Source organism: Chiloscyllium plagiosum, chromosome 12, assembly GCF_004010195.1.
Source record: "Chiloscyllium plagiosum isolate BGI_BamShark_2017 chromosome 12, ASM401019v2, whole genome shotgun sequence".
NCBI classification, from domain to species: Eukaryota; Metazoa; Chordata; class Chondrichthyes; order Orectolobiformes; family Hemiscylliidae; genus Chiloscyllium; species Chiloscyllium plagiosum.
In genome coordinates, this window is record NC_057721.1 from 62,368,371 (window position 1) to 62,393,416 (window position 25,046).

A 25,046-nucleotide genomic window follows, 5' to 3' on the forward strand; every position below is an offset into this window, starting at 1 on the left:
AGCCATGATTGAATGGCAGAGTGGATTCGATGGGCCGAATGGTTTTACTTCCACTCCTATGTCTTATGGTCTTATGATCACCTACCATCTTCAGTATAGTAATTCCTTCATTTTTGCCAGGTTAAAATTCTGAAACCAATTTTTGACGAGCAGAATGGGTGTATGAATCCAGCCTGGACTGAAGTGTTTTGAAGTGGCAACACATCACTATCTCACAGGCGATAAACACTGGCCTAACTAGTAACAGCCACACTTCATGAATGAACAAAAAAGCACAGCTTTGTTATACTGACTATTTAAAGTGAAATTTATCTCTTATTCAAAGTATGATTCCCCTGTTAATTCATGAATTCATTTTGATTCATGTTAAAGTTGAAACGACAGGAAGTGAAATCATGTTTGCTATTTGTTCAAATGGAGTCAGCGAGTTTATGGAAATCTTAAAACAGCTCTAATTACCATGCACATGTAAACATAGTTAACTAACTTTATTGATGATTTGCAGATGCCGGTGTTGGACTGGGGTGTACAAAGTTAAAAATCACAACACCAGGTTATAGTCCAACAGGTTTAATTGGAAGCACACTAGTTTCAGAGCGACGCTCCTTCATCAGGTGACTGTGACAATCACCTGATGAAGGAACGTCACTCCGAAAGCTAGTGTGCTTCCAATTAAACCTGCTGGACTATAACCTGGTGTTGTGAGATTTTTAACTAACTTTATTGAGTTTTATTGGATGAAGTAACAGCAAGGGGTGCGAGATGTAGTGTAACAGATACAGAAAATATGGACTTTATAATGACCTTTGATAAAATGCCATATAAAAGACACCAAGTCTAAGCCCATAGAATAAAAGAAAAATTGGCAGCACAGATACAACCAGTGGCTGGAAGAAGAGAGTAATGATCTCTATTTAGGTGGCGTCCCTTAGGGGTTAATACTAGAAGCATTGGTTTTCTTAGCATACAATTAACATATAATCGCAGATGTGGCACAAATTCAAAATTTGGCCCAGAGACATACAGCATGGAAACAGAGCCTTCAGTCCAACCAGCCCATGCCGAACATAATCCCAAACTAAACTATTTCCACTTGCCTGCTTCTGGCCCATATCCCTCCAAACCTTTCCTATTCATGTATTTATCCAAATATCTTAAATGCTGCAATTGTATCCATATCCACCACCTTCTCAGGACGCTCATTCCACACATGAATGACACGGTGGAAAAGCACAACAGGTCAGGCAGCATCCGAGAAGCAGGATCTTTCAGGCATAAGCCCTTCATCAGGAAAGAGGCTTGTGGGTCGGGGCTGGGAGATAAATGGGAGGGAGGCAGGGTTGGGGGAAGGTAGCTGGGAACGCGATAGGTGGATAAAGGCGAGGGAGGTGATGATGGGTCAGAGGGGGCAGTGATGGATGGGTTTAGAGGGTGGTGCCAAGTTGGAGGCTTGGGACTGGGTTAATGTGGGGGGAGGGGAAATGAGGAAGCTGTTGAAATTCACATTTATCCCGTGTTGCTGCAGGGTTCCAAGGCGGAATATGAGGTGTTCCTCCTCCAGACGTTGGGTGGTAACAGTTTCCCGGTGGAGGCGGCCCAGGAACTGCATGTCCTTGACGGAGAGAGAGGGGGAGTTGAAGTGTTCAGCCATGGGGCAGTGGGGTTGGTGGGTGCGGGAGTCCCAGAGATCTTCTCTGAAACGATCCATAAGAATGCGTCCTGTCTCCCTGATGTAGAGGAGACCACACTGGATAAAACGGATGCAGTAGACCTGCACATCACTGCCCCCTCTGACCTATCTCCTTCTCCCTGACCTTCGCCCACCTATCACTTTCCCAGCTACCGCCCCCCCCAACCCCACCTCCCTCCCATTTATCTCTCAGCCCCTACCCACAAACCTCATTCCTGATGAAAGGTTTATGCCCGAAACATCAATTCTCCTGTTCCTTGGATGCTGCTTGACCTGCTGTGCTTTTCCAGCACCACATTCTCAACTCTGATCACCAGCATCTGCAATCCTCACCTTCTATCTCTTAGTATGTCCAGTACCACTTGTAGAACAGACTGAGCAGTGGTGGCAGCACATTGATCCCAAGAGGGAAGGCGTACCCAGGCAGTGCTCAACATTGACTCCAGACCCCACGGTCCCATAGCATAAAGGACAGATGTCTGCAAGGAAACCTCCTGCTGATTACCATCAATGTGTTGCTCAGTACATGTATCAGTACTCTCCATGCTGACAAACTTTGGAGGAAATATGAAGGGTGGAAAAATATCAATGTTTGGATGGTTGGGGACCTCAAGATTCTTTACCACAAGTGGCTCGACAGCTGAAGATAAATGGGCCCAGAAAACAGCCATAACCAACTTCAGCAGTGATCTCCTTGGACTGAGAAGATTTGACCATCAATAACCATAATCATTTTCCTTTGCGCTAGGTTCGACTCCAGCTAGCAGTGACTATTTCCTTTATTCCCAATGAGTTAAATTTTGCTAGTGTTCCATAATGCCAAGAACAATCACTCACAACCCACCTCTGAAATTCAGTTATTGTATCCATGTTTGGGTCTACATGGTAATGAATTCAGTGGCTTGGGAGAATTCAAACAGATCAGTGAGCAGGTTACTGTGGAAGTATTGCTCAATTGCACTATCACTTACCTCTTTCATCGCTGCTAATAATAAAGAGAAGGCTGACTGAGCAATAATTTGCTTGATTGGATTCATCCTATATTTTGGGGAGGACTTATTTGGGCAATTGTCCACATTGACAGCTAGATACCCACATATAGCTATGCTAGAACAACTTGACTAGGGTTGCAACTAGTTCCAAAGCACTATTACTAAGGCTTTATGAGGAACCATACCATTTATAGTATTTGGTGCCTTCAGCCATATCTTGATATCATGCAGAATAAACTGAAGTGGCTGGAAACAAGCATCATTGATTCTGGGGACTTGAGGAGATCAAGATGGATCAGCTACTCTCCTCTTCTGTCTGAAGATGGTAACAAATCAGCCTTGTTTTTTTGCACTGATGTGCTGGGCTTCCCCTCAACTGTGGGCAGGTATATTTGTAAGTTCTTTCCCTCCTGGTGTTTGTTAATTGTCCATCATTCACAAATGTGCTCAAACTGTTTGTGGCATCACTTACCTTTGTCTATCGCACACTGCAAGCCCTTCTGTTACTCTTATATGAACTAGTCTGCATTTGGAAGTAGTAGATATTGACAAATTACTCCATTAGTAGAAAAATCGAGTACTAGGGGATTGAAGTTCATTAGTGGGTGAACCAATAGTGACATGAGGAAGAACTGTTTTATGCAGTAGCAGTTCGGATTTGGAGTGTAGTCCCCGAGTGTGTAGTGGAGGCAGAAGTCCATTGTCGTTTTTAAAAGGCAATTTCACAAGAATAAGAAAGTTTGCAAGTCTTCAAGAAAAGGGCAGGGAAGTTGAACAGGCTCATTTGAGTCTGGCATGTACATAGAGTTAAATGGTCTTTTGTGCTGCAAGCATTTTATGATTCTAATTTTTTTGTTAACTGGAATTAATGCAAATTATTCAGCTTCATTTCACTGGTAAGCAGAGAACTTGGAATGCTCTGACAATTATTCAAATAAAGGTGGTGATGTTTTGGGGGTTGTCTTTATTACAGGAAGATAAAAGGAAATACAGTATCTAACATGTTAGTAAAACATTAGTTACAAAACCTTGTAACTTATCAAGTTACATCTTTGTATTACAATTATACACTAGCACTGTCCTTTTGTGGATAAACTTCGTTGCGACTTAATCTGACATAATGCAACTGTAGTCAGGGAAACGGAGAGAAATACTAATGAGAGCACTTACTTGGCCTGAAATGACTTTGATTTCTTTGAATCTGTCATACATTGTCTACATCTGTACAGCTTCTCATTATGACAGCGAAGGTGAATTTGGACATTCTTCTGGCGAAAGAACGATTTATCACATAACTAAAAACAAACATTTTCCACATGTTACCATTTCAGAAATTGTAGGAGTAATCGACAAAACAAGACTTATGCTCCGATGTGATTTAAGATAATCAGGGCTGCTGGTCGACAGTAAGTGATAAAGTCCAAGTCTATTACAAAGGTATCTATGTTATAACAGAGAACAATGACATATAATTTGATCAGCCCATGGAAAACAGCATGACAGAACCATATCAATTTGAATGATCTAGGTATTCATCTGATTGGAAAAATTAGTGACACTTGTTCAGGATAAGAACTGAGGGCAAAATAAGTTCTAAAGAAACAAGAAAATGAGGATACGACTGCATGTTTAAAAATGGACTACAATTTTTTTTAAATGAACGTGTTTAAAATAAAATATTATTTCTGTCATGGTTTTAATACTTTAATTATCAGCTTAAAATTACAAAGCCATCCCATTGTTAAGTAAAGTAGCACTTTTTAAAACATTGTGCGCATTCACTCATATCAATGCCCCTTCCTCATTTCCAAAACCTCCAAACTTTTGAACAGCTTCTTTATTTTTAAATGATACTGGGAATAACATTGAAATTGAGTCCTGCAAGTTGAGTTTTCCTCAAGTCAGAGTCCTACAGCACGGAGACAGACCCTTTGGTGCTAAATGGCCCATGATGACCAAAATGTCTGCCCTGCTAACCCCATGTCCCTGCTCTTGGCCCATATCCTTCTAATCCTTTCCTACCCATGTATTTATCCAGAGTCATAGATGCCTTTAAATGTTGTTAATGTACCTGCCTCAACCACTTCCACTGGTAGCTTATTCCATATGTGTACCACCCACTGTAAAAAAGTTGCCCCTCAGGTTCCGTTTTATTCTTTCCCTTTTAACCTTAAAGTGATGCCCTCTAATCCTCGATTCCCCAACCCGAGGAAAAAGAGTGAATGCATTCACCTTATCCATGCCTCTCATGACCTTATACACCTCTGTAAAGGTCACCCCCCAGTCTTCTACACTCTAAAGAAATAAATCCTGGCTTGTCCAACCTCTCCCTGTAACTCAGACCGTTGAGTCGTTTCAGACGTCCTGAACAACCACAACAGAACTTGCCCAAATTCTATACTCAATACCTTGACTGATGAAGGCCAGTGTGGCAAAATCCTTCCTCACTGCCCTACCTATGACTCCACTTTCAGAGAACTGTGAACCTGAACTCCAAGGTCCCTCTGTTCCACTACACTGCTTAACACCCCATCATTCACCATGAATCTCCCACCTTGATGTGACTTTCCAAAATGCAAGATGTCACACTTATCTAAATTAAGCTCCATTTGCCATTTCTCAGCCCACTTCCCCAGCTGATCAAGGTCCTGCTGCAATTTCTGATAATCTTCCTCACTGTCCATGATACCACCTATTTTAGTGTCATCTGCAAAGTTATTAACCGTACTTTGTACATTTTCATCCAAATCATTGATATAAATAACAAATAGTAATGGGCCCAACACCAACCCAAGGCACTCCACAGGCTGATAAGCATCCTTCCACTATTATCCTCTGCTTCCTACCATCAAACCAAGTTTGTATCCAATTTGCCAGCTCGCCTTGGATCAGTGCGATCTAACCTTTCAGAGCAGCCTACCATGTGGAACCTTATAAAAGGCCTTACTGAAATCCGTATAGACTACATCTATTGTCATGCACTCATCAACCTTTCTGGTCATCTCAAAGAACTAAAATTTGTGAGGCATGATCTCCCACTCTCAAAGTCATGCTGACTACTCCTAATGAAACCGTTTTTCCAAATGCATGTATATCATATATCTCAGAATCTTCTCAAGCAACATATCCACCACAAATGTTAAGCTTACTGGTCTATAGTTCCCAAGTTTTTCTTTGCAGCCCTTCTTGAATAATGGCACAACATTTGCTACCCTCCAGTCTTCCAGGACTTCAGCCATGGCTAATGATGCAAATCTATTAGCTCGGGCCCCTACAATTTCTTCCCTAGCTTCTTGCAGTGTTTTTGGATATATTTGGTCAGGACCAGGAGATTTATCCACCTTCATACATTCTAATGCATCCAACACCACCTCTACTGTGATATAGACTATCCCCACGATATGACCACTAACTTCCCCAAGTTCTCAAGTATTTCTCCATGGTAAACACAGAGGAGAAATATTTATTGAGAATCTCACCCATCTCCTGCAGTTCTACACATACATGTCCACTTTGGTCCTTGAGGGGCTCTTCTTCATTGGCTGCTCTAGATGTGAGAATATTTCTATGTCGCACCAAAGTGAACTGTAATAATAGAATAAGGTGGAATTTTAACAATTTTTGGATAAGTGCGAGTTCCATTGAATTTTTTGGAGGGACTCAGGTCCAACTAGATTTATTCACCTTATTTTAGCAACATGAACAACCTATCCCATTCGTTATCCCCAATTCTCTATTTTACCACATGCCATTCCCTGAACAACTGGCTCCTCAGCAAATATCTGTGGAAAGACGAGCATCCCTTGTACCCAGACCATTTTTAAAATCCCTTTATGCAGCCAGACAAGCACCGTCACTTGTTAGCTGCCCTGCACAGTTCCTAACATTTGCCTGACATGGTAGGCAGGTGTCCAGCTTTGTAGGCTGGGACCAGGGCAGATTACAAACCAGCAGTGGAGGCCACAGCACCAGACCATGCCAGCTTGATCTAATGTTGCCATCCAGGTTAGAGCAGTCTTAGCCACATGGAGGAATGCCCAGCGCTGTAGGGAAGATCAATGTCATTCACCATTTCGCCAGTATAAATGTTGACAGCTTCTTGCCAATACCTTACTTTTTATTAATTCACAGAATGTAGCCAATACTAGCATCTACTGACTATCCCTTACTGCCCTTGAGAAGATGGTAGTGAGCTGTCTTCTTGAACCACTGCAAACCATTCAGCATAGGTAAATCCACAATGCCATTAGGAAGTGACATATTTCAGAGTCTGGATGTTGAGTGTCTTGGAGGGTACTTGCAGGTGGTGGTGTTCCCATACATAACTACTACCATTCAGAAGGTCATATCTTAGCAGTTAATCTTTCAAATGATGCACATTGCCGCTCCTGAGTGTCAGTGGTGGAAGCATGGGATCATGGTGTCAATTAAGTTGGCTGCTCTGTTATAGATGGTGTCAAGTTTGAGTGTTGTTGGACCCACACACAGCCTAGCATGTGGGGTGTGTGATGATACTTGTCCTTTAACAAGATCATGTTGTCCTTGTTTTTTTTTCCCCAGAGTGGTCGTAAACACAGAGATTCCAAAATGTCTGTGTTTATCTACTTGAAGAAGCTTTTAAGTTTTTAAACAAACATTTGTACAATGAAAGGGGAGTGGCCATTTCTCCCAGCTCAGCTTTTGTTTGGTTTGGTTTTAGCAAGCAGTCAGTTTTTTGAGGCTGCTGGTCAAAGAAACAGTTCCATGGAAGTGTGTGTTCCAGGCTGAATCCTCTGACATCCCCCTCTCCTGTAAGACCGTGTTTGATTTTAATTTTTTTTGCTAAGGGTGTTCATGGAAATTGTTGCAGGAATTTGGACCAACATCATTAAGTTGGAAAGTCTGTTGGGTTTAAATTATTCTGTATTATACTCTCTTTTGATTGTGTTTCATTTGGTACTCTGTAAATAAATTCTGTTCTGTTTAAAATTGAGGGATTTTGACCAGCTGCATCACTCCTGGAATATCCACAGTACACCTGGTCAAAACAACAAACGTTAGGGTCCAGGCTACCTACTTGAAATGTTTTGAGGGGGGGTTTGGCCTGGTCCATAACAGTATTCTATCACATTCCTCACTTGTGCTTGTCGATGGAGTTACTCCTAGATGGTGGACAGACGTTTGGGGAGTCAGGAGGAGATCCTTGCTGCAAGACTCAGACTCTGCTCTTGTTCCACTGTATTTATATGGCTAGTCTAGTTCATCTGGTGAATGATCATCCCCCATTTAGGGCGGCATGGAGGCTCAGCGGTTCACACTGCAGCCTCACAGCACCAGGGTCACAGGTTCGATTCCAGCCTTGGGCGACTGCGTGGAGTTTGCACATTCTCCCATGTCTGCGTGGATTTCCTCTGGGTGCTCCGGTTTCCTCCCACAGTCCAAAGATGTGCAAGTCAGGTGAATTGGCCTTGCTAAATTGCCCATAGTGTCAGGTACATTAGTGGGAGGGAAATGGGTCTGGTTGGGTTACTCTTCGGAGGGTCGGTGTGGACTGGTCGGGCTGAAGGGCCCGTTTCCACACTGTAGGGAATCTAATCTAACCCCCAAGATGTTGCTAGTGTGAAATTCAATGATAGCAATAAAATTGAATTGAGGAATTGCTAATGCTGCTGAACATTACGCAGTCATCAGCAAACATTTCCACTTCTGGACTGTATGCTGGACGGAAAGTCATTGAAGTCCTCGTTGGGATGAGGACAGTATGCTGAGGAACTTCTGCAGAGATGTCCTGCAGCTGAGATGACTGATGTCTGACCACCAGATATCAGTACAATCAGCACAGAATTTTCCCCAAATCTATTTGACTCCGGATTTGCTAGAGCTTGTTGATGCCACACTTGGTCAAATGTGACCCTGACGTTAAGGGCAATCATTCTCACCTCACCATCTGTTATCGTACCCTCCTCCCACCAAGGTTCTATCACTCACACTACAATATTTTCTCTCACTCACTCCAACTACCTCAACCATGATAACATTAACCCTGCATGCTCTCTGCTCAAGACACCTTCCCCCTGCAGCAAAAGTAACAGTTGTTTCATTCACTATCATTCTCTGTAATACCTGCCGCGGTCTCTGATTGCAGGAAGTAAACAGCCCACAAAAGGACAAGCAGATTCAAGATGGGTGATGAGCTGCTTGACATTAGGCTCCTCACCCCTTTTGTGGAGCACATTATTTTTGTTTTGTGCTCCGGTGGCTAACAGACCATGCCGAAGCTCCTGGGCTGGTACCAGAGACTATCAACGTACTGTGCCAAGATCTCCTGAACAAAGTCTGTGCCTTGACCAAGGTCTGCTGACAAACATGATAAGTTTCTTGCCTAAGTATCTGTGCAAAGCAAGACAGAAATGTATGACAAAACAAAGAATTGTGGATGCTGGAGACACAAAACAAAAATGATGTTGAATAAATTAAGTTGGGCTGGCAGCATTTGTGGAAAGAGAAACATGACTTGGGGGTGTGGGGTGGGTAACAAACATAGAGGAAGGTGTTTGTGCACTGAGATTGAGTAATCTTAATATAGAGTCCTAAGGGCTGCAAGGTACTGAGGCTGAAGATAAGGTATCTCCCTCCAGCTTGCGTTGAGCTTTAGTGGAACACTGCAGCAGGCCCGAAACAGAAAGTTGGCACAGAAACATGAAGCATTCAAGCGGAAGGCAGCTGGAAACTAGGGTCATTTTTATGCACCAAGTAGAGATATTCTGCAAAACAATCATATAGACCAGGTTTCATCTCCCCACGGTAGAGGAATCCCCATTGTGAGCAGAGAATATAGTGGACTAGGTGGAATGAACTGCAAATAATTCCTTGCTTCACCTGTAAAGTGTTTTTGGGCCTGGGATAGTAAGGAGGGAATTGGTAAAAAGACATGTGCTACACTTCCTGTGATTGCCTGGGAAGGTGACAATGGCAGTGTAGGGTGGTGTTGGAATGGAAAAGTGGAGGATCAGGGTGTCCCAGAAGGAATGGCCTCTGCGGAATGTTGACAAGAGAGGCAAGGTCAATGTGTCTCTGGTGATGGCATCCAAGTGAAGGTGGCAGAAATGGTAGCTTATGATCTTTAAGATGTGGAGTGGGAAGTAAGAACAAGGGAGACCCTATCACTGTTGTGGAAGGAAAGGGAAAGGAAGGAATGAGGGCAGAAGTGCAGGAAATGGGTCAGTCACACAGAGTTCTGTTAACAACAGTAGCAGGGAATTCTAGGTTGAGGAAAAAGGTGGACACGTCTGAGGACCCTTGTGGAAGGTGACAGCATCAGAAGTAGTGATGGAGAAACTTGGAGTGTGGAATGGAATCTTTAAAGAAAGCAAGGTGAGCATATATAGTCTAGATAACTGTGGGAGTTAACTGGTTTGTAATGGATGTTGGTGGCCAACCTATCCCCATAAATAGAAAAAGGCATATCAAGGAAGGGTTTTTCTCTCTCCAGATGCTACCAAACCTGCTCAGTTTCTCCAACACTTTATGCTCTTGTTTCAGAGTAACGAGTTGGGTATTGCTGGCTGAAAGGTAAAATACACAAAGGCAAAGCAGGGATGCTGAGAGCATCCAGGTAGGTCCAGTGCGTGAGTGCTTGACATCAAATAAAATCAAGTGGTGATGCAGCATAGTACAATCCAAAAGCTGGGTGCATTTCCTTGACAGCACAGCATCCTTTCCTGTGGGTTTACAAAGACAGTTGCTAGTGCAGCCCACAAACAGCAGTGAAGTCCAAAAGCATCCTGTAAATGGATCAGAGATTTGCCAAGAGGGGTCCTAAGATGCTCATGCTTGTTGGATGCCAATGTCCATGGATGTAGACTGATGCATGGCTAATGCCTATGGAGCACACCCAGTGTCCGACATACAGGCACTTTGGAACAAACAGGAAGCTGAATTCACCAGATGCCCATTCTGATTTCCACGCTGAGGTTTCTTGACATCGTGCTTTTTTGGTACATTTGGTAAGAGAAGAAGCTGACTGTTAAATGAGGTGAATTGGACCATAAGCAAGGCATTTAACAGGCCATAATCCACCTTGTTAAGTTTCAAGTGACCAGCAAGAAACTCCCCTGCTCATTGAAAGCATAAAAGATACTTTTTCAGGACTTCTCATCCGAGTCAGCCACAAATCTCATTATTGCTCAAGTCACTCAGTTCCCTATAAGAATCCACTCTTGGCCACCAGCTGTGATGCAGATTTCCATGGCAACCATATCATCACTCTTTAAAAAAGAGAGAGAGTGTGGTGTATGCAAATGTTCTGCATACATGTGTTTGAATCCCACCATGGTTGATGGAATTCAATAAAATCTGGAATGAAAAGTTAATGGTGATCATGTAACCACTGTTGATGTCAAAAAACAAAATCCATCTGGTTCACTAATGTCATTTAGGGATGGTAACCTGCTGTCCTTACCTGGTCTGACCTACCTGTGACTCCAAACCCACAGTAATGTGGTGATCTTTAAGTGGCTCTGGGAAATTAGAGAAAAGCAATAAACGATTACCTTTATGGGGAGTCAGGATTTGATAGGACTGGTCCAAAGTCCCATAACAGAACAACTTCAAGATAACCCAATGAATAACTTCAGTGTAGCCTATGGCCTAGTGGTAATTATCACTAAACTATTAGCCCAGTGAGCCAGGTAACAGTTTTTTGTCCATATTACAGAGGAGGAAGTGCTGGGTGTCTTGAGGTAAAGGTGGATAAATCCCAAGGACCTGATCAGGTGTACCAGAGAACTCTCTGGGAAGCTAGAGAAATGATTGCTGGGCCTCTTGCTGAGATAATTGTATCATCGAAAGTCACAGGTGAGGTGCCGGAAGACTGGAGAGGTAGGCTAACATGGTGCCACTGTTTAAGAAGGGTGGTAAAGACAAACCAAGGAACTATAGACCAGTGAGCCTGACGTCGGGCAAGTTGTTGGAGAGAATCCTGAGGGACAGGATGTACATGTATTTAGAAAGGCAAGGTCTAATTAGGGATAGTCAACATGGATTTGTGCGTGGAAAATTATGTCTCACAAACTTGATCGAGTTTTTTGAAGAGGTAACAAAGAGGATTGATGAGGGCAGAGCAGTAGATATGATCTATATGGACTTCAGTAAGGCGTTCGACAAGGTCCCTCATGGGAGACTGATTAGTAAGGTTAGATCTCATGGAATGTAGGGAGAACTGGCCATTTGGATACAGAACTGGCTCAAAGGTAGAAGACAGAGAGTTGTGGTGGTGGAGAGTTATTTCAGACTGGAGGCCTGTGACCAGTGGAGTGCCACAAGGATTGGTGCTGGGTCCTCTACTTTTTGTTATTTACATAAATGATTTGGATGCGAGCATAAGAGGTACAGTTAGTAAGTTGGTAGATGACATCAAAATTGGAGGTATAGTGGACAGCGAAGAAAGTTACCTCAGATTACAACAGGATCTGGACCAGATGGGCCAATGGGCTGAGAAGTGGCAGATGGAATTTAATTTAGATAAATGCGAGGTGCTGCATTTTGGGAAAGCAAACCTTAGCAGGACTTATACACTTAATGGTAAGATCCTAGGGAATGTTGTTGAACAAAGACCTTGGACTGCAGGTTCATAACTCCTTGAACGTGGAGTCGCAGGTAGATAGGATTGTGAAGGCGGCATTTGGTATGCTTTCCTTTTTGGTCAGAGTATTGAATACAGAAGTTGGGAGGTCATGTTGTGGCTGTACAGGACATTGGTTAGGCCACTGCTAGAATATAGCGTGCAATTCCGGTCGCTTTCCTATCGGAAAGATGTTGTGAAACTTGCAAGGGTTCAGAAAAGATTTACAAGGATGTTGCCAGAGTTGGAGGATTTGAGCTATAGGGAGAGGCTGAACAGGCTAGGGCTGTTTTCCCTGGAGTGTCAGAGGCTGAGGGGTGACTTTATAGAGGTTTACAAAATTATGAGGGGCATGGATAGGGTAAATAGGCAATGTCTTTTCCCTGGGGTCAGGGAGTCCAGAACTAGAGGGCATAGGTTTAGGGTGAGAGGGGAAAGATATAAAAGAGACCCACAGAGCAATGTTTTCACACAGAGGGTGGTACATGTATGGAATGAGCTGCCAGAGGATGTGGTGGAGGCTGGTACAATTGCAACATTTAAGAGACATTTGGATGGGTATATGAATAGGAAGGGTTTGGAGGGATATAGGCTGGGTACTAGCAGGTGGGACTAGATTGGGATGGGATATCTGATTGGCATGGATGAGTTGGACCGAAGGGTCTGTTTCCATGCTGTACATCTCTATGACCTCTAAAACATAGTGGAAGTGTTCATATGATCAAAAATTTTCCTGAGGCCTCACTTCTTGCATTCGGGGAAACGCTTGCAATTCAAATGCTTCCACGTTACCCACCCTTAAAAAAGCAAACATGTTTACTAATCACATTTAAACAAATACAGACAGCAGCTTCCGTACTTACCAGACACTGCCAGCTCTTCCCCTTAATGTGTTTCATTCTGTGCACAAACAGCGAGTCACAATTTATAAACGTTGTGCTACATTCATAGCAGGTATGAGATTCTGAAACTTTGGTCTTTTTAACTTTTTCTCCAGTTACTGATTTTCTTCTTCTTGTTAGTTTTAATGTTGCATTAATTTTTGGTTGCATTTTCTTCAGGATTTGTGCAGCTCCCCGCAAGTTCTAAAGAATATAAAGCCATAGTGTTACATATAATTGCATAGGCTTATTGTCCTCAGAGATTAAATTACATTGCCATTCAACAATGTGCTATGTTACAAGATTCAACATTTCACTTTACAAGTAGCACTTCACAATGAAACTAAAGACACAAATAAATTGTAAACTTTCAGAATCATACAGCATAAAAACAGACCAGTTGGTCCAAATTGTCCATGCCGACAATGTTTCCTAAATTGAACAAGTCCCATTTGCCTGTGTTTGGCCCATATCCCTCTAAACCATTACTATCTATGCACCTGCCCAAATGTATTTTAAATGTTACAATTGTACCTGCTTCCATTTCCTCTAGCAGCTTAGTCCACACATGCATCACTCTCTGTGCAAAAATGTTGCCCCTTAGGTCCCTTTTAAATCTTTTCCCTCTCTCCTTAAACCTCGATCCTCTAGTTTTGGACTCCCTTGCTCTGGGGAAAAGACCTTATCTATGCCCATCATGATTTTATAAATCTCTACAAGGTCACCCTTCAACCTCCTACACTCGAGGGAGAATTATCTTAGTCTATCCAACCTCTCCTTATAACTCAAACTTGTAAATCCTTTTTGTATCCTTCCAGTTTAACAACATCCTTCCTATAGCAGGGTGACCCCCAGAATTGTACACAGTACTCCAAATGTGGACTGACCAAAGTTGTGTACAGCGTAACATGATGCTCTGACCGAAGACGGCAAGAGTGTCAAATGCCTTCTTCTCTGCCCTATCTACATGTGATGCCACTTTCAAGGAACCATGTACCTGTATCTAGGTTTTTCTGTTTGACAACACTCCCCATTGCCCAACCCTTAACTGTACAAGGTTTGCCCTGATTTGTCTTACCAAAATGCAACACCTTACATTAATCTAAATTAACCACCACCTGCCATTCCTCAGCCCACAGATCCAGTTGACCAAAATCCCACTGTACTTCTAAATAATAATCTTCACTGTTCACTATACCACCAATTTTGGTGTCATTTGCAAACATACTGACCATTCCTCCTTTATTCTTATCTCAATTGTTGATATAAATGACAGATCGTGGAGCCAACATCCATCCTTGTGGCACATCGTTGGTCACAGGTCTCCAGTCTGAATACCATCACTTTCTGCCTCCTATTGTCAAGCCAATTGTGCATCCAATTGGATAGCTCTCCCCGGATCCCATGTTATCCAACCCTACTAACCAGTTTACCTTGTCAAAGGCCTTGCTAAAATCCACGTAGACAACATCTATCGCTCTGCCTTCATCTATCTTGGTCACTTCTTCAACTAACTCTTAGATTTTTGAGATGAATTCCCATGCACAAAGTCATGTTGACTATCCCTAACCCTTGCCTTTCAAATGCAAATAGATCCTGTCTCTCAGCATTCCCTCCAACAACTTACCCACCACATATTAGGCTCGCTGATCTATAGTTCTCTGGCTTTTATTTGCAGCATTTTATTAAATAATGGTATGACAAAATTATGTTGCCAGTTCCAGATTATGTATTTGCATACACAACACATTTTTCCATAATACCTCAGTACCAGCTTTATGCTGCTATTGGAGTGTACATTTGGGTTTCAGTATAAGTTATAATCTACTAATCAGGTCACATTGCCATTTTGTGCATCCAGCTAAAAAGAAATTTAAAAGAGTTTTATACAAGATTTGTATATTAACAGCAATCTAGGTTTGTTCAATATATTGCATCAGTGTATGACACTATGATCTTTTGCTATATATTCGGGTCCTAAGATCTTACCTACTCGCTACCTGATGAAGGAGCAGCACTCCGAAATCTTGTACTTCCAAATAAACCTGTTGGACTATAACCTGCTGTCATGTGATTTTTAACTTAATATAATCATAGCAATGGTTGAAGCCATGATTGCTTCACCTGGTGTTAAACATATTTCCCAAGTGGTTTAATTCTGCTTCAATGGTCAGCTATATTGCACATACATGATGGCAGAATCTAAATTCCAGCTAAAGCCCTGTACGTGGGCCAAGAAACCTGCTTACAGTATTCAAATTCAACAAGTAGCACACCTGCCATTAAGCAGCATAAAAGTAGTGTTATATGCTAGAAAGATGCACAGTAATTGGCTGCAATTATTTTCCAGGAAGTTCTTCATATAGACCATTGCATATTTACTTTAGGATTTAATATCCTCAAGACAGTAATAAATATGAAAGGAACAAAACCAAACTACCTGCTCTGCTTTTGCTGGTTTTCTATTAGAATTTAGGGTGGTCAAGAACAATTTTACAATGTCCACATCTGATTAGCATTTCATCAGAGGTTATTATAATACTGGGGAGTTGAACCTAATATTTCTCACCTGCCGCCAAGCAGGCTCAAAGTCTAAAGGATCGGACTATATCATCAACTTTGATGTTTTTTGACTAACTAGGGAGTTCAAAAGTATATTGAGGGCACACTAAGTAATTTAGCACATAACAGCTAAAATCATTATGGCCCTCATCGTCACCTGGACTGCCAATTTCCATAATATCACAACATTAAACCTGCATCAGCTACTCTGCTGAGGAACATTCCTTCACTGATCTCCCACATTCTACCCTCCACAGACTTTGTCACTGAGAACTCAGCTGTCTGTATCTTTGGAAGGGCTGACCTACATCGGCTCCTGGTTAATTAACACCTCAATTTTAAAACTCTCATTCTTCAAACTCTCATTCTTCTTTTCAGATCCCTACTTGGTGTCATTGTTCCTTTCTTTGTAATCTCTTTCCAGTCCATAGATAACATTGGTGTGGCAGGTTGAATCTGGATCTCTAATTGGTCTATCCCCTGTGGGGTATACTTTTAGCTAGCTTAAGTTCTAGAATTCCCTCCCAAAACCTTTCCAACCTCTACTCTCCTTGAAAGCATTCTATGAAAATTACCTCATCTACACTAATATATTATAATGCCTGGTATCAAATTTTGCTTCATAATGCTCTTGTAAGCCACCTTGAAGTGTTTTATGGTAAAGGTGCAAGGCAAATAAGTTGTTTTTTTTATTAAGTCACTGGTGGCAAGTGGCTGTTACTGGTCAGGACAGCCTTTACTGCCCACCTCAGGCTGCCCTTGAGAAGGTGATAGCAAGCTGTCTTCTTCAACTGCTGTAGGTTGACTCTCAATCCCAGCCAATTACTGAGATTTTGACCTAGCAACAGTGAAGGAACACCAAAATAATTTCCAAGTCAGGATGGTGAGTGGCTTGAAGGGGAACTTGCCTGTGGCGAGTGTTCACATGTACCTTCCATCTTAGTTCTTCTAGAAAGAAGTGGTTCTGGGTTTAGAAGTTGCTGGCAAAGGATCTTTGGTGAATTCCTGCAGTGCATCCTGTAGATAGTATAGATTGTTGCTACAGTGTGTCAGTGATGGAGGGAAAGTATGCTCATGGATGTGGTACCAAACAAGCAGGCTGTTTTGTCCTGGATGGTGTCAAACCTGAGTGTTCTTGGAACTACACCCATCCAGGAAAACGGGGAGTATTCCATCACACTCTTGACTTATGCCTTGTAAATGGTGATCGGGCGTTCGGGAGTCAGGTTGTAAAGTATTCACCACTATATTCCTAGACTCCGACTTGCCCTTGTAGCCATTGTGTGTATGTAGTAAGTCCAGTTCAATCTTTGGTCAATAGTAATTACCAGAATGTTGATCGTGGGAATGCAGTGATGCTAACACTATTGAATATCAAGGGGTAGTGGTTAGATGATCTCTTACTGGAGATAGCCAATACTTGGCATTTGTATGCTGCAAATGTTACTTGCCACTTGTCAGCCTTCATAAAGCCTAATTAAGGTAGGTCATTTAAATCATAAGATTAGTAAGTTTGCAATAAGTTTAAACATAGCATTTTATAAATTCATCTTGAAACTACACAGGAACAATACCTTTCACATTGTCAATTTCGAAAGTGTGAAGTGGTAACCCATCCAGACAACTTTAAATGCATTATAGGCTGCTTTTTGTTGATATCAAAATAGCAGCACCACTGAACCATGTTTTCGTATATTTGATTTTATCAACTTTCAACCAGATATTTATCAATTCTGACAAGTTGCTAAGAGAATGGTATTTGCATTCACTATCTTATTACAAAAAATTAAAATCATGGGAACCTTAAAGCACAGGCGGCCATTCAGCTGTCAGATTTGATCTAGTGTTTTTACTCATGATCTAGGTAATTCCAAACGCTGAACTGCAGAAGGCTAGTATGCAGGTTCAACAAGTATAACCAGGAAAACTAATAGAATGTTACGTTTTATTATGAGGGAAATTGAACATAAGAATGGGTGATTGTGCTTCAGGTAAACAGGGCATTGGTGAGAATGCTCTGGAGTACCGCATACAGTAATCGCCACCGGTCTTACAGAAGAATTTTACTATAATAGAAGTTCAGACAAGGTTTAAGACACTAATAGACAATAGGTGCAGGAGTAGGCCATTCTGCGCTTCGAGCCTGCACCACCATTCAATATGATCATGGCTGACCATCCTTAATCAGTATCCTGTTCCTGCCTTATCTCCATAACCCTTGATTCCACAATCCTTGAGAGTTCTATCCAACTCTTTCTTAAATTAATCCAGAGACTGGGCCTCCACTGCCCTCTGGGGCAGAGCATTCCACACAGCCACCACTCTCTGGGTGAAGAAGTTTCTCCTCATCTCTGTCCTAAATGGTGTACCCCGTATTTTTAAGCTGTGTCCTCTGGTTCGGCACTCACCAATCAGCAGAAACATGTTTCCTGCCTCCAGAGTGTCCAATCCTTTAATAATCTTATATGTCTCAATCAGATCCCCTCTCAGTCTTCTAAACTCAAGGATATACAAGCCCAGTCGCTCCAGTCTTTCAGTGTAAGGTAATCTCGTCATTCCAGGAATTGACCTCGTGAACCTACGCTGCACTCCCTCAATAGCCAGAATGTCTTTCCTCAAATTTGAAGACCAGAACTGCACACAGTACTCCAGGTGTGGTCTCACCAGGGCCCTGTACAGTTGCAGAAGAACCTCTTTGCTTCTATACTCAATCCCTCTTGTTATGAAGGCCAGCATGCTATTAGCCTTCTTCACTACCTGCTGTACCTGCATGCTTACCTTCATTGACTGCTGTCCAAGAACATCCAGATCTTGCTGTACTGCCACTTTACCTAAATTGATTCCATTTAGGTAGTAATCTGCCTTCCTGTTCTTGCCAAAGTGGATATCCATACATTTATCCACATTAAACTGCATCTGCCATGCATCTGACCACTCACCTAACTTGTCCAGGTCACCCTGTAATCTCCTAACATCCTCATCACATTTCACCCTGCCACCCAGCTTAGTATCAGCAGCACATTTGCTAACATCTTGAATAAGCAGTATTTCTTTATAAGGAAAGGTCCGGTTGGATATGTCTATCTTTTGGGGTTTAGAAGCATTAGAGGTGATTTAATTGAAACACAAGATCCTGAGGGGTCTCAATCGGGTGGATGCAAAAAGGATGTTTTCTCGTGGGAGAATCTAGATCTAGAGGTCATGGTTTAAAAATAAACAAACAGTCACCCATTTACGATAGAGAGAAAGTTCTTAGAAAATCCAATGTCTTGGGAATTCCCTTCCTCAAAAGGCAGTGAATGCAGAAACTTTAAATACTTTACAGCAGAGGTCGATAGATGCTGGATTGTCAAGGCGATGGAAGGTTATCAGAAGTATACAGGAATGTACAGTTGAAATTTAAATCAGATCAGCCATGACCTTATTGAATGATGGAGCAGGCTTGAATGGCCAAGTTGCCCATTCCCATTCCTTTTTCGTCTGCAGCTTTAAAAAGACTATCCAATTGTACGCACATGCTCGCATCCAAGCTCTAGCAAATTTATCCCCATTAAATATTGATCAGTTTTGAATATTATTATAGTCACAGAGTCTTTGAAATAGCTTGACAGTGTAGTAAAGCAATGTACTTCAGGTCATAGATTACCGTGTTATGAAAATTCTCAATTTTCTTCTTACTCTTGTCAATTATCTCAAACATATATCCCCCAGTTACCCCTTCAGCTAGTGGAAACTTTTCACAATATTAAACACCTTTATTAAATTTTTCCTGAACCATCTCTGCTCCAAAGACAGCATGTCCAGTTCCTCTAGGCTCTTCATTTAATTATGCCCTTCAATTCTGATATCATTCTCGTAAATCTTATCTGCATCGTTTGTGAGGCTTTAAGAGCCTTCCCTAAGGCATGACATCCAGAATTAAACACATTTCAACGAGGCCTAAATATATTAAAAAGAATTAGCAATACTTCCTTGATCTTTGAACACTCTACCTCTACTTATAAATCAACTACTATCCTTGTCAATTTCAGTATAAAATTATGAGACTCAATTTTCATTTCCATGGCTTATCTTGTCACTTTAGTCCTCAGATCAAAAATACTGCCAGTATTTCTCTAAAACAAAAGCAGCATACCTTTGGTGGGTCCTTGGAACCTATGAGCTTCGAACTAGCTCTGGCTACTCTTTGCAACTTTATTGCCTTCTGCGAGGTAGATAGTTGTTCATCTTTCATTATTGTGTTAGGATGCTTTGCCCTTTTATCCAACAGTGCATTCTTAATGTTCAAATTTATTAGCTTCTTCCCATACAAGCCAACTAGCTTCACGTTTTCATTTTTTGCTGGTACACCTTTTGCCCTTTCTGAAATTTCTGAGCATGATGGGTTTCGTCCAATGCCACATTCAGTTTTGCAACAGTTCTGCTTTATGTTAACCAGTGTTTGTTTGACAGAAATGGTGTGCTTAGAATTTTCTTGCACATCCACCTTTGCTTTAGTTGCATGGTTGCCCTTCAGTGTACAACTCGGAGACAACTCAAATTGTTTACTATCGGTTCGGTTGGATAGCTTGGGCATGTCAGTTTTTTTCTTACGTTCAGACATAAAAAATCCAAAAGAAAATCCAGATTCAATCAGTTTTTGTGTTGGTATGTGTTTCCTTTTACCTAGTATTGGAATACTTCCATGAGCTTGAATATTGTGCAAAGTAGTACCTGAATTTTGGTTTTCAGCACCTAAAGATTGGCACCTTGTGTTTTTTACTTTCCTTCTAGATTGCATTTTCTCACATGAAGCAGTTCTAGTCTGCTTTCCTGGGTCCTTGAAAACAGGTTTTAACTGTTCTGGTTTCTTTGCCTCCTGTTTAGACCTCAATTGTGATGTAGGCTGATCATTTCCAATTGGCTTGCCAGCTAGTCGAGTCATTCTCTTCTGCTCATTTCCTACTACACAAGTGTTTTGGTGAATATTAGGAACTAATTTATTCCCTTCATATTTCCCTTTAAACCTTTGAATGTTACCTACCCCTGCTTTTGGAGACAGTTGATGTGAAGAATTCTCATCTAGAACTTGCCTCTCATTAGTTTTGGATGACATGGTCGAACAGGTGTCATCAGAAAGTGACTCCATTAGTTTTGGAGTCTGATCTAATGATCTAAAACGAGTTGGCAGCATTCTTACAGATGCACATCTTCTCAGTGCAACACTTTGTGGGCAACTTCGTATTTTATTGTCCAAGTTTAAGTTACAATTGCTATAATTCATAGATGAATTAAATGACTGCCTTGTCTTCCGTCTGCCACTATGTATGTCATCTATCAGGCAGGGTGAGACCTTAGATGTTGTGTTGCCTCGCACAGAAGAAGTTTTTACAGACATATAATTGGCACATCTACTGTTTCTAGTTAATGAACTGCCTTCCGTCTCCTTGCTATCATTTGCCTGAGATTTTGGTAACACTGCGTTTTGTTTTCTGTCATCCCTGCAGAAATTCTTCCCATTCCTCAACACATTTGGTGAAATACTGGAATCTACTTTGCAGCGTTGTGATTTTTTTGTTAAAGGTCGATTCCTCTGGCTACTGCCTTTAATATATTTATTCACTCGTTGAATTTTCTTGTCAAGACAACTGCTTCGGCCTTTAGTTTTAGCTTTAGGATTATTTATGTGTGTTTTAGTTGGAATGCAAACCATTTCCTTTTTGGTGGGACCCTGAGAGACATTTTTTTTATGACTTAAAGATTTTGATTTGTTTAGTGCAAGATTTGCTTTGTTTAATTTTTGATTGTCGACCTTTTGTTTCTGCACTGGTGGTAGAATCTTTTCAATGACAACAAAGCAATTGGCAAGTGCTTTTGCTCTAATATGGTCATCTTGCAACTGAGTTTTTGCAATGTCTATTTTTCTTCTCTTTGTCCCAGTAAGCAATGAATAATTTTTTACTTTAGGCTGTCTAAGTCTCCTTTTTTGTTTCCAACCAGCCTGCTCTTCATCTATAACAGAAGTTTTTCTCCTTAGTCCTAAAACACTAAGCAGTTTGTATTTCTCTGTTGTGTTAGGAGAATAAAGTTCGTCTTCAGTGGTCATTTGTCTAACAGGTGATCGGAGAAGTGCGTTCATTCCTTTACAACCAGAGTTGTCCTGAGTGCTCACAATGTTACAATCCAAATGTTTTGACATTCTTGTACGTGGTTTGGATTTTATGGGAGTTTTCTCAAAGCTACATTTTCTTTGATGACTAGCATTTCTTGACATGCCAGCTAATTTAAAATCCAGTGAATTAGGGATGCTACTCAATGCTGTATTTACAGATGGATGTCTTTGTGGGGAGAGAGATTTAACTTTTGGGAAGAATTTAGGTGGAGTTTTATCATAAAAGTCAAATAATTTAAATCGTCGACTTGAACTTTCCAATCCCTCCACTTCAGTGTTATTAAGAGAAGATTCGCAATGTACTGGAGTCACTTTGTCTTTGAAAAGTCCTGATTGCATTTCTTGAAACTTAACAGTAAAATCTGAGACTTTTGTTTCTCCTTGAATCATTGCTGAATGTGCTCTTGCACTAAATACATTTCTATCTACTTTGTGCTGAGTTGTGCCATCTTCTAACTGACCTAACTTTGAACAGATGTCTGAAACATGCTGTCTAGCTCCAGTAAAAGATTGATCAATAAAAGCTTCAAACGAAGAAAATTCCTTTTTCTCTTCTTTGCCTTCTTCCTTATGTGCTTTATTGTTCCCTGTTCCATGGAATTTATGCAATGCTGAACACATCTCAACCACTTCCCAAATCCGCAGGTGTCTTGCTAAAGCAGATGTCTCAGCAAAATAATCCGGTTTCAGCGACAATGAAGATGTGTATGAAAATTCCAACAGTGGAAGGAAACTCTTGCTGCTGAAACCTAGAAGGCAAAAAAAAATTGCATTTTATGTCATTACAACTGCGAAACCTTCGGTACTATGCTCATCAAATGATGGTTTGACAAGCAATGCTTTTTCCATTTTGTTTTGAATGTTAATTAAGAAGAGGTTTACAGAACCCAAAAATAATTCTTTTTTTTCCAGATAACAAATAACAAAAATGACTTCATCCAATAATGGGACAAGTATTCAAACATACACAGGTTAGCTGAAAACAGTTTCAGGATCACCATCACTATGTACTTCAAAGGATTCCTGAACACTGGAAATGTAACTTTTCAATGAAAAGTTGGACTGATTCTCCCAAACTTTGTAACTGAGGGACATTTCAAGCATTTTTGTGTCCTCATTTATGCTTTCTTCCAGTTCACATTCAGTGTTCAGTGGAATCAAACTTATGCCATTTGATGATTATATTGCAAAATACATTTTCCATTTCCTCAAGTTTGGTTTACATCTGAGGCAATGCTATCTATACTTTCACAATTGACTTTCACTGTAACTTTTAAAATCAAGAGTTTAAATAATGAGCACCTAAACTATTTTATCACAAGGTGATAAAGGTAAAGTTGCAGTGGTCCAACTGGACCATAGAGTTGCTCTTTCATTACAGAGAGAGATGATTTGTGGTGGTTTAACGGGAGGCTCATCACACCTCAGGCACACCGCAGGCAAGGGAAGGAGTTGCAAAGGAGAGTGCTCTGTGGTAACTCAGCTTGTGCAGGAATTGAACCTATACAGTACTGTCAGCATTATTCTGCATCACAAACCAGCCATCCAGCTAATTGAGCTCACAGTGATTCAATAACTATTAAAGTTTAAGGCAATCAATTCATCTTAGAAAATATAATGGAAGTAATTTCACGTATTATAAATTGAGAATATTACCTCTATGAAATTTGCACAGTGACACTTCAGTCATGAAAATAAATTCTTCATGTTGGACATTAAACAAATTTTTCAAACTAAGGTTTTCTGCAGTTTTGTTTAATCTAAAGTTTCTGAATTAGAGTAAACCACTACAATCGTCTTGATGTAGCAATGATGCAAACTATACAAATCCAATTGCTGGCCTTAAAATTCAATAAATGGCATTCTTCTAAATGCAATGAAAAAATAACTTGGCTTATACAGAAAAGTCATAAAGGTACACATCATGGTGCCCTGGGCCACACAACGTTCAAATTGGCACACTCAATAATTTGCATTTTACTCAATTGGTAATAATAACAGATCTTGTTAATGTTTTCCTTCAGGTTCACTCATGAGTCAACAGTGCTCAGAACAGTACTTCCAAAACCATGAAAACAAAAAAAGTATCAGTTAAGTAAAAAGTAAAAGCAGAAATGGAATTATGTATGCATCATGATTTACAACACAAAGGCAGACCATTCAGCCAACAGATTATGCCAGTGTTTATATTTCACACAAGCTTCCTTCTAAATTACTTCAGCCTCTTGTATCACCATATTTTTCTATTCTCTTCTCCCATAAATGTTTAACTTTTCAAAGTGGATCACTTATTTGCCTCAACCATTATTTTCTGTACTGCATTTCACATTTTAACACCTTAAGGAAAGTTCATGAATTTCCAATTAAGATTATTAATCAAATTATTAGTATGTGAGAATTGAGTTGAATGCCCTTCAATGGTCAAACTGTCTGATGTCAGGGTCAATAAGCCAAAGGTTGAACATTTCTGGCAAACAGCAGAGGGATTAAATACTCAAAAAAGCAAAATACTGAGGATACTGGAAGAATGAAATAAAAACAGTCATGGAGAAATTTAGCTGGTCTGACAGCATCTAACAAACAGTTAATATTTTGAATCTTAAATGAGTGTTCTTCACAACAAAGGAGCTCTGAAGTATCATACTAAATTTGAAATATGAACTGTTTTGCTCTTCACAGATGCTGCCAGAGTTGCTATGCTTCTAAAGGATTTTTTTTGTTTCAGCAAAAGTATTAAAGCTTTTACAACCATAAAGAGTAAAATCCTCAAAATCTAAAAGCCCACGTGTCAACCTTAGTTGACTATTACAACATAAATACTAAAAGCAGATTATCCTACTGCCAGTTCAATAAGTCCCCTCAACATAACCGGGGAGAGCCTAAAACATTTAAGGAAGAACTAAAGTGATATCGGATGCACTGATACAAATTGGAAATCCTCTGGTCGAAAATCTGGGGGCCAACTGACTTTCAGATAAAGGATATGCTTGGCTCGCAGATATATTAGGATAATATTTCAAATACTATCAAGTCCATTTGAATCTGTTCGGATCCATTCCGAACCTTTGGAAAAAATCTTCGCTTTTAAAGCAAAGTTCATTTCCAAAGGCCCATACTCAGCATGTCTACTAGTCTGTTTAAATCCACTTTCAAAAGACCTTTGGTTTTT

At 40.8% G+C, this 25,046-nt stretch overlaps 1 protein-coding gene across 2 annotated transcripts in view; it reads right to left on the reverse strand.

Moving 5' to 3' along the window:
- The window catches only part of si:dkey-229b18.3, a 52,410-nt gene that overhangs the window by 15,271 nt on the left and 12,093 nt on the right, over positions 1–25,046 (reverse strand). The window contains exons 4-6 of one of the 2 annotated variants that reach the window (XM_043701234.1): positions 19,862–22,626; positions 13,147–13,368; positions 3,853–3,977 (exon numbers count right to left, since the gene is read on the reverse strand). In XM_043701234.1, coding sequence (XP_043557169.1) covers positions 3,853–3,977; positions 13,147–13,368; positions 19,862–22,626 — 3,112 coding nt within the window. The remainder of the gene's footprint in view (positions 1–3,852; positions 3,978–13,146; positions 13,369–19,861; positions 22,627–25,046) is intronic. The other variant, XM_043701235.1, reaches the window with a different exon arrangement.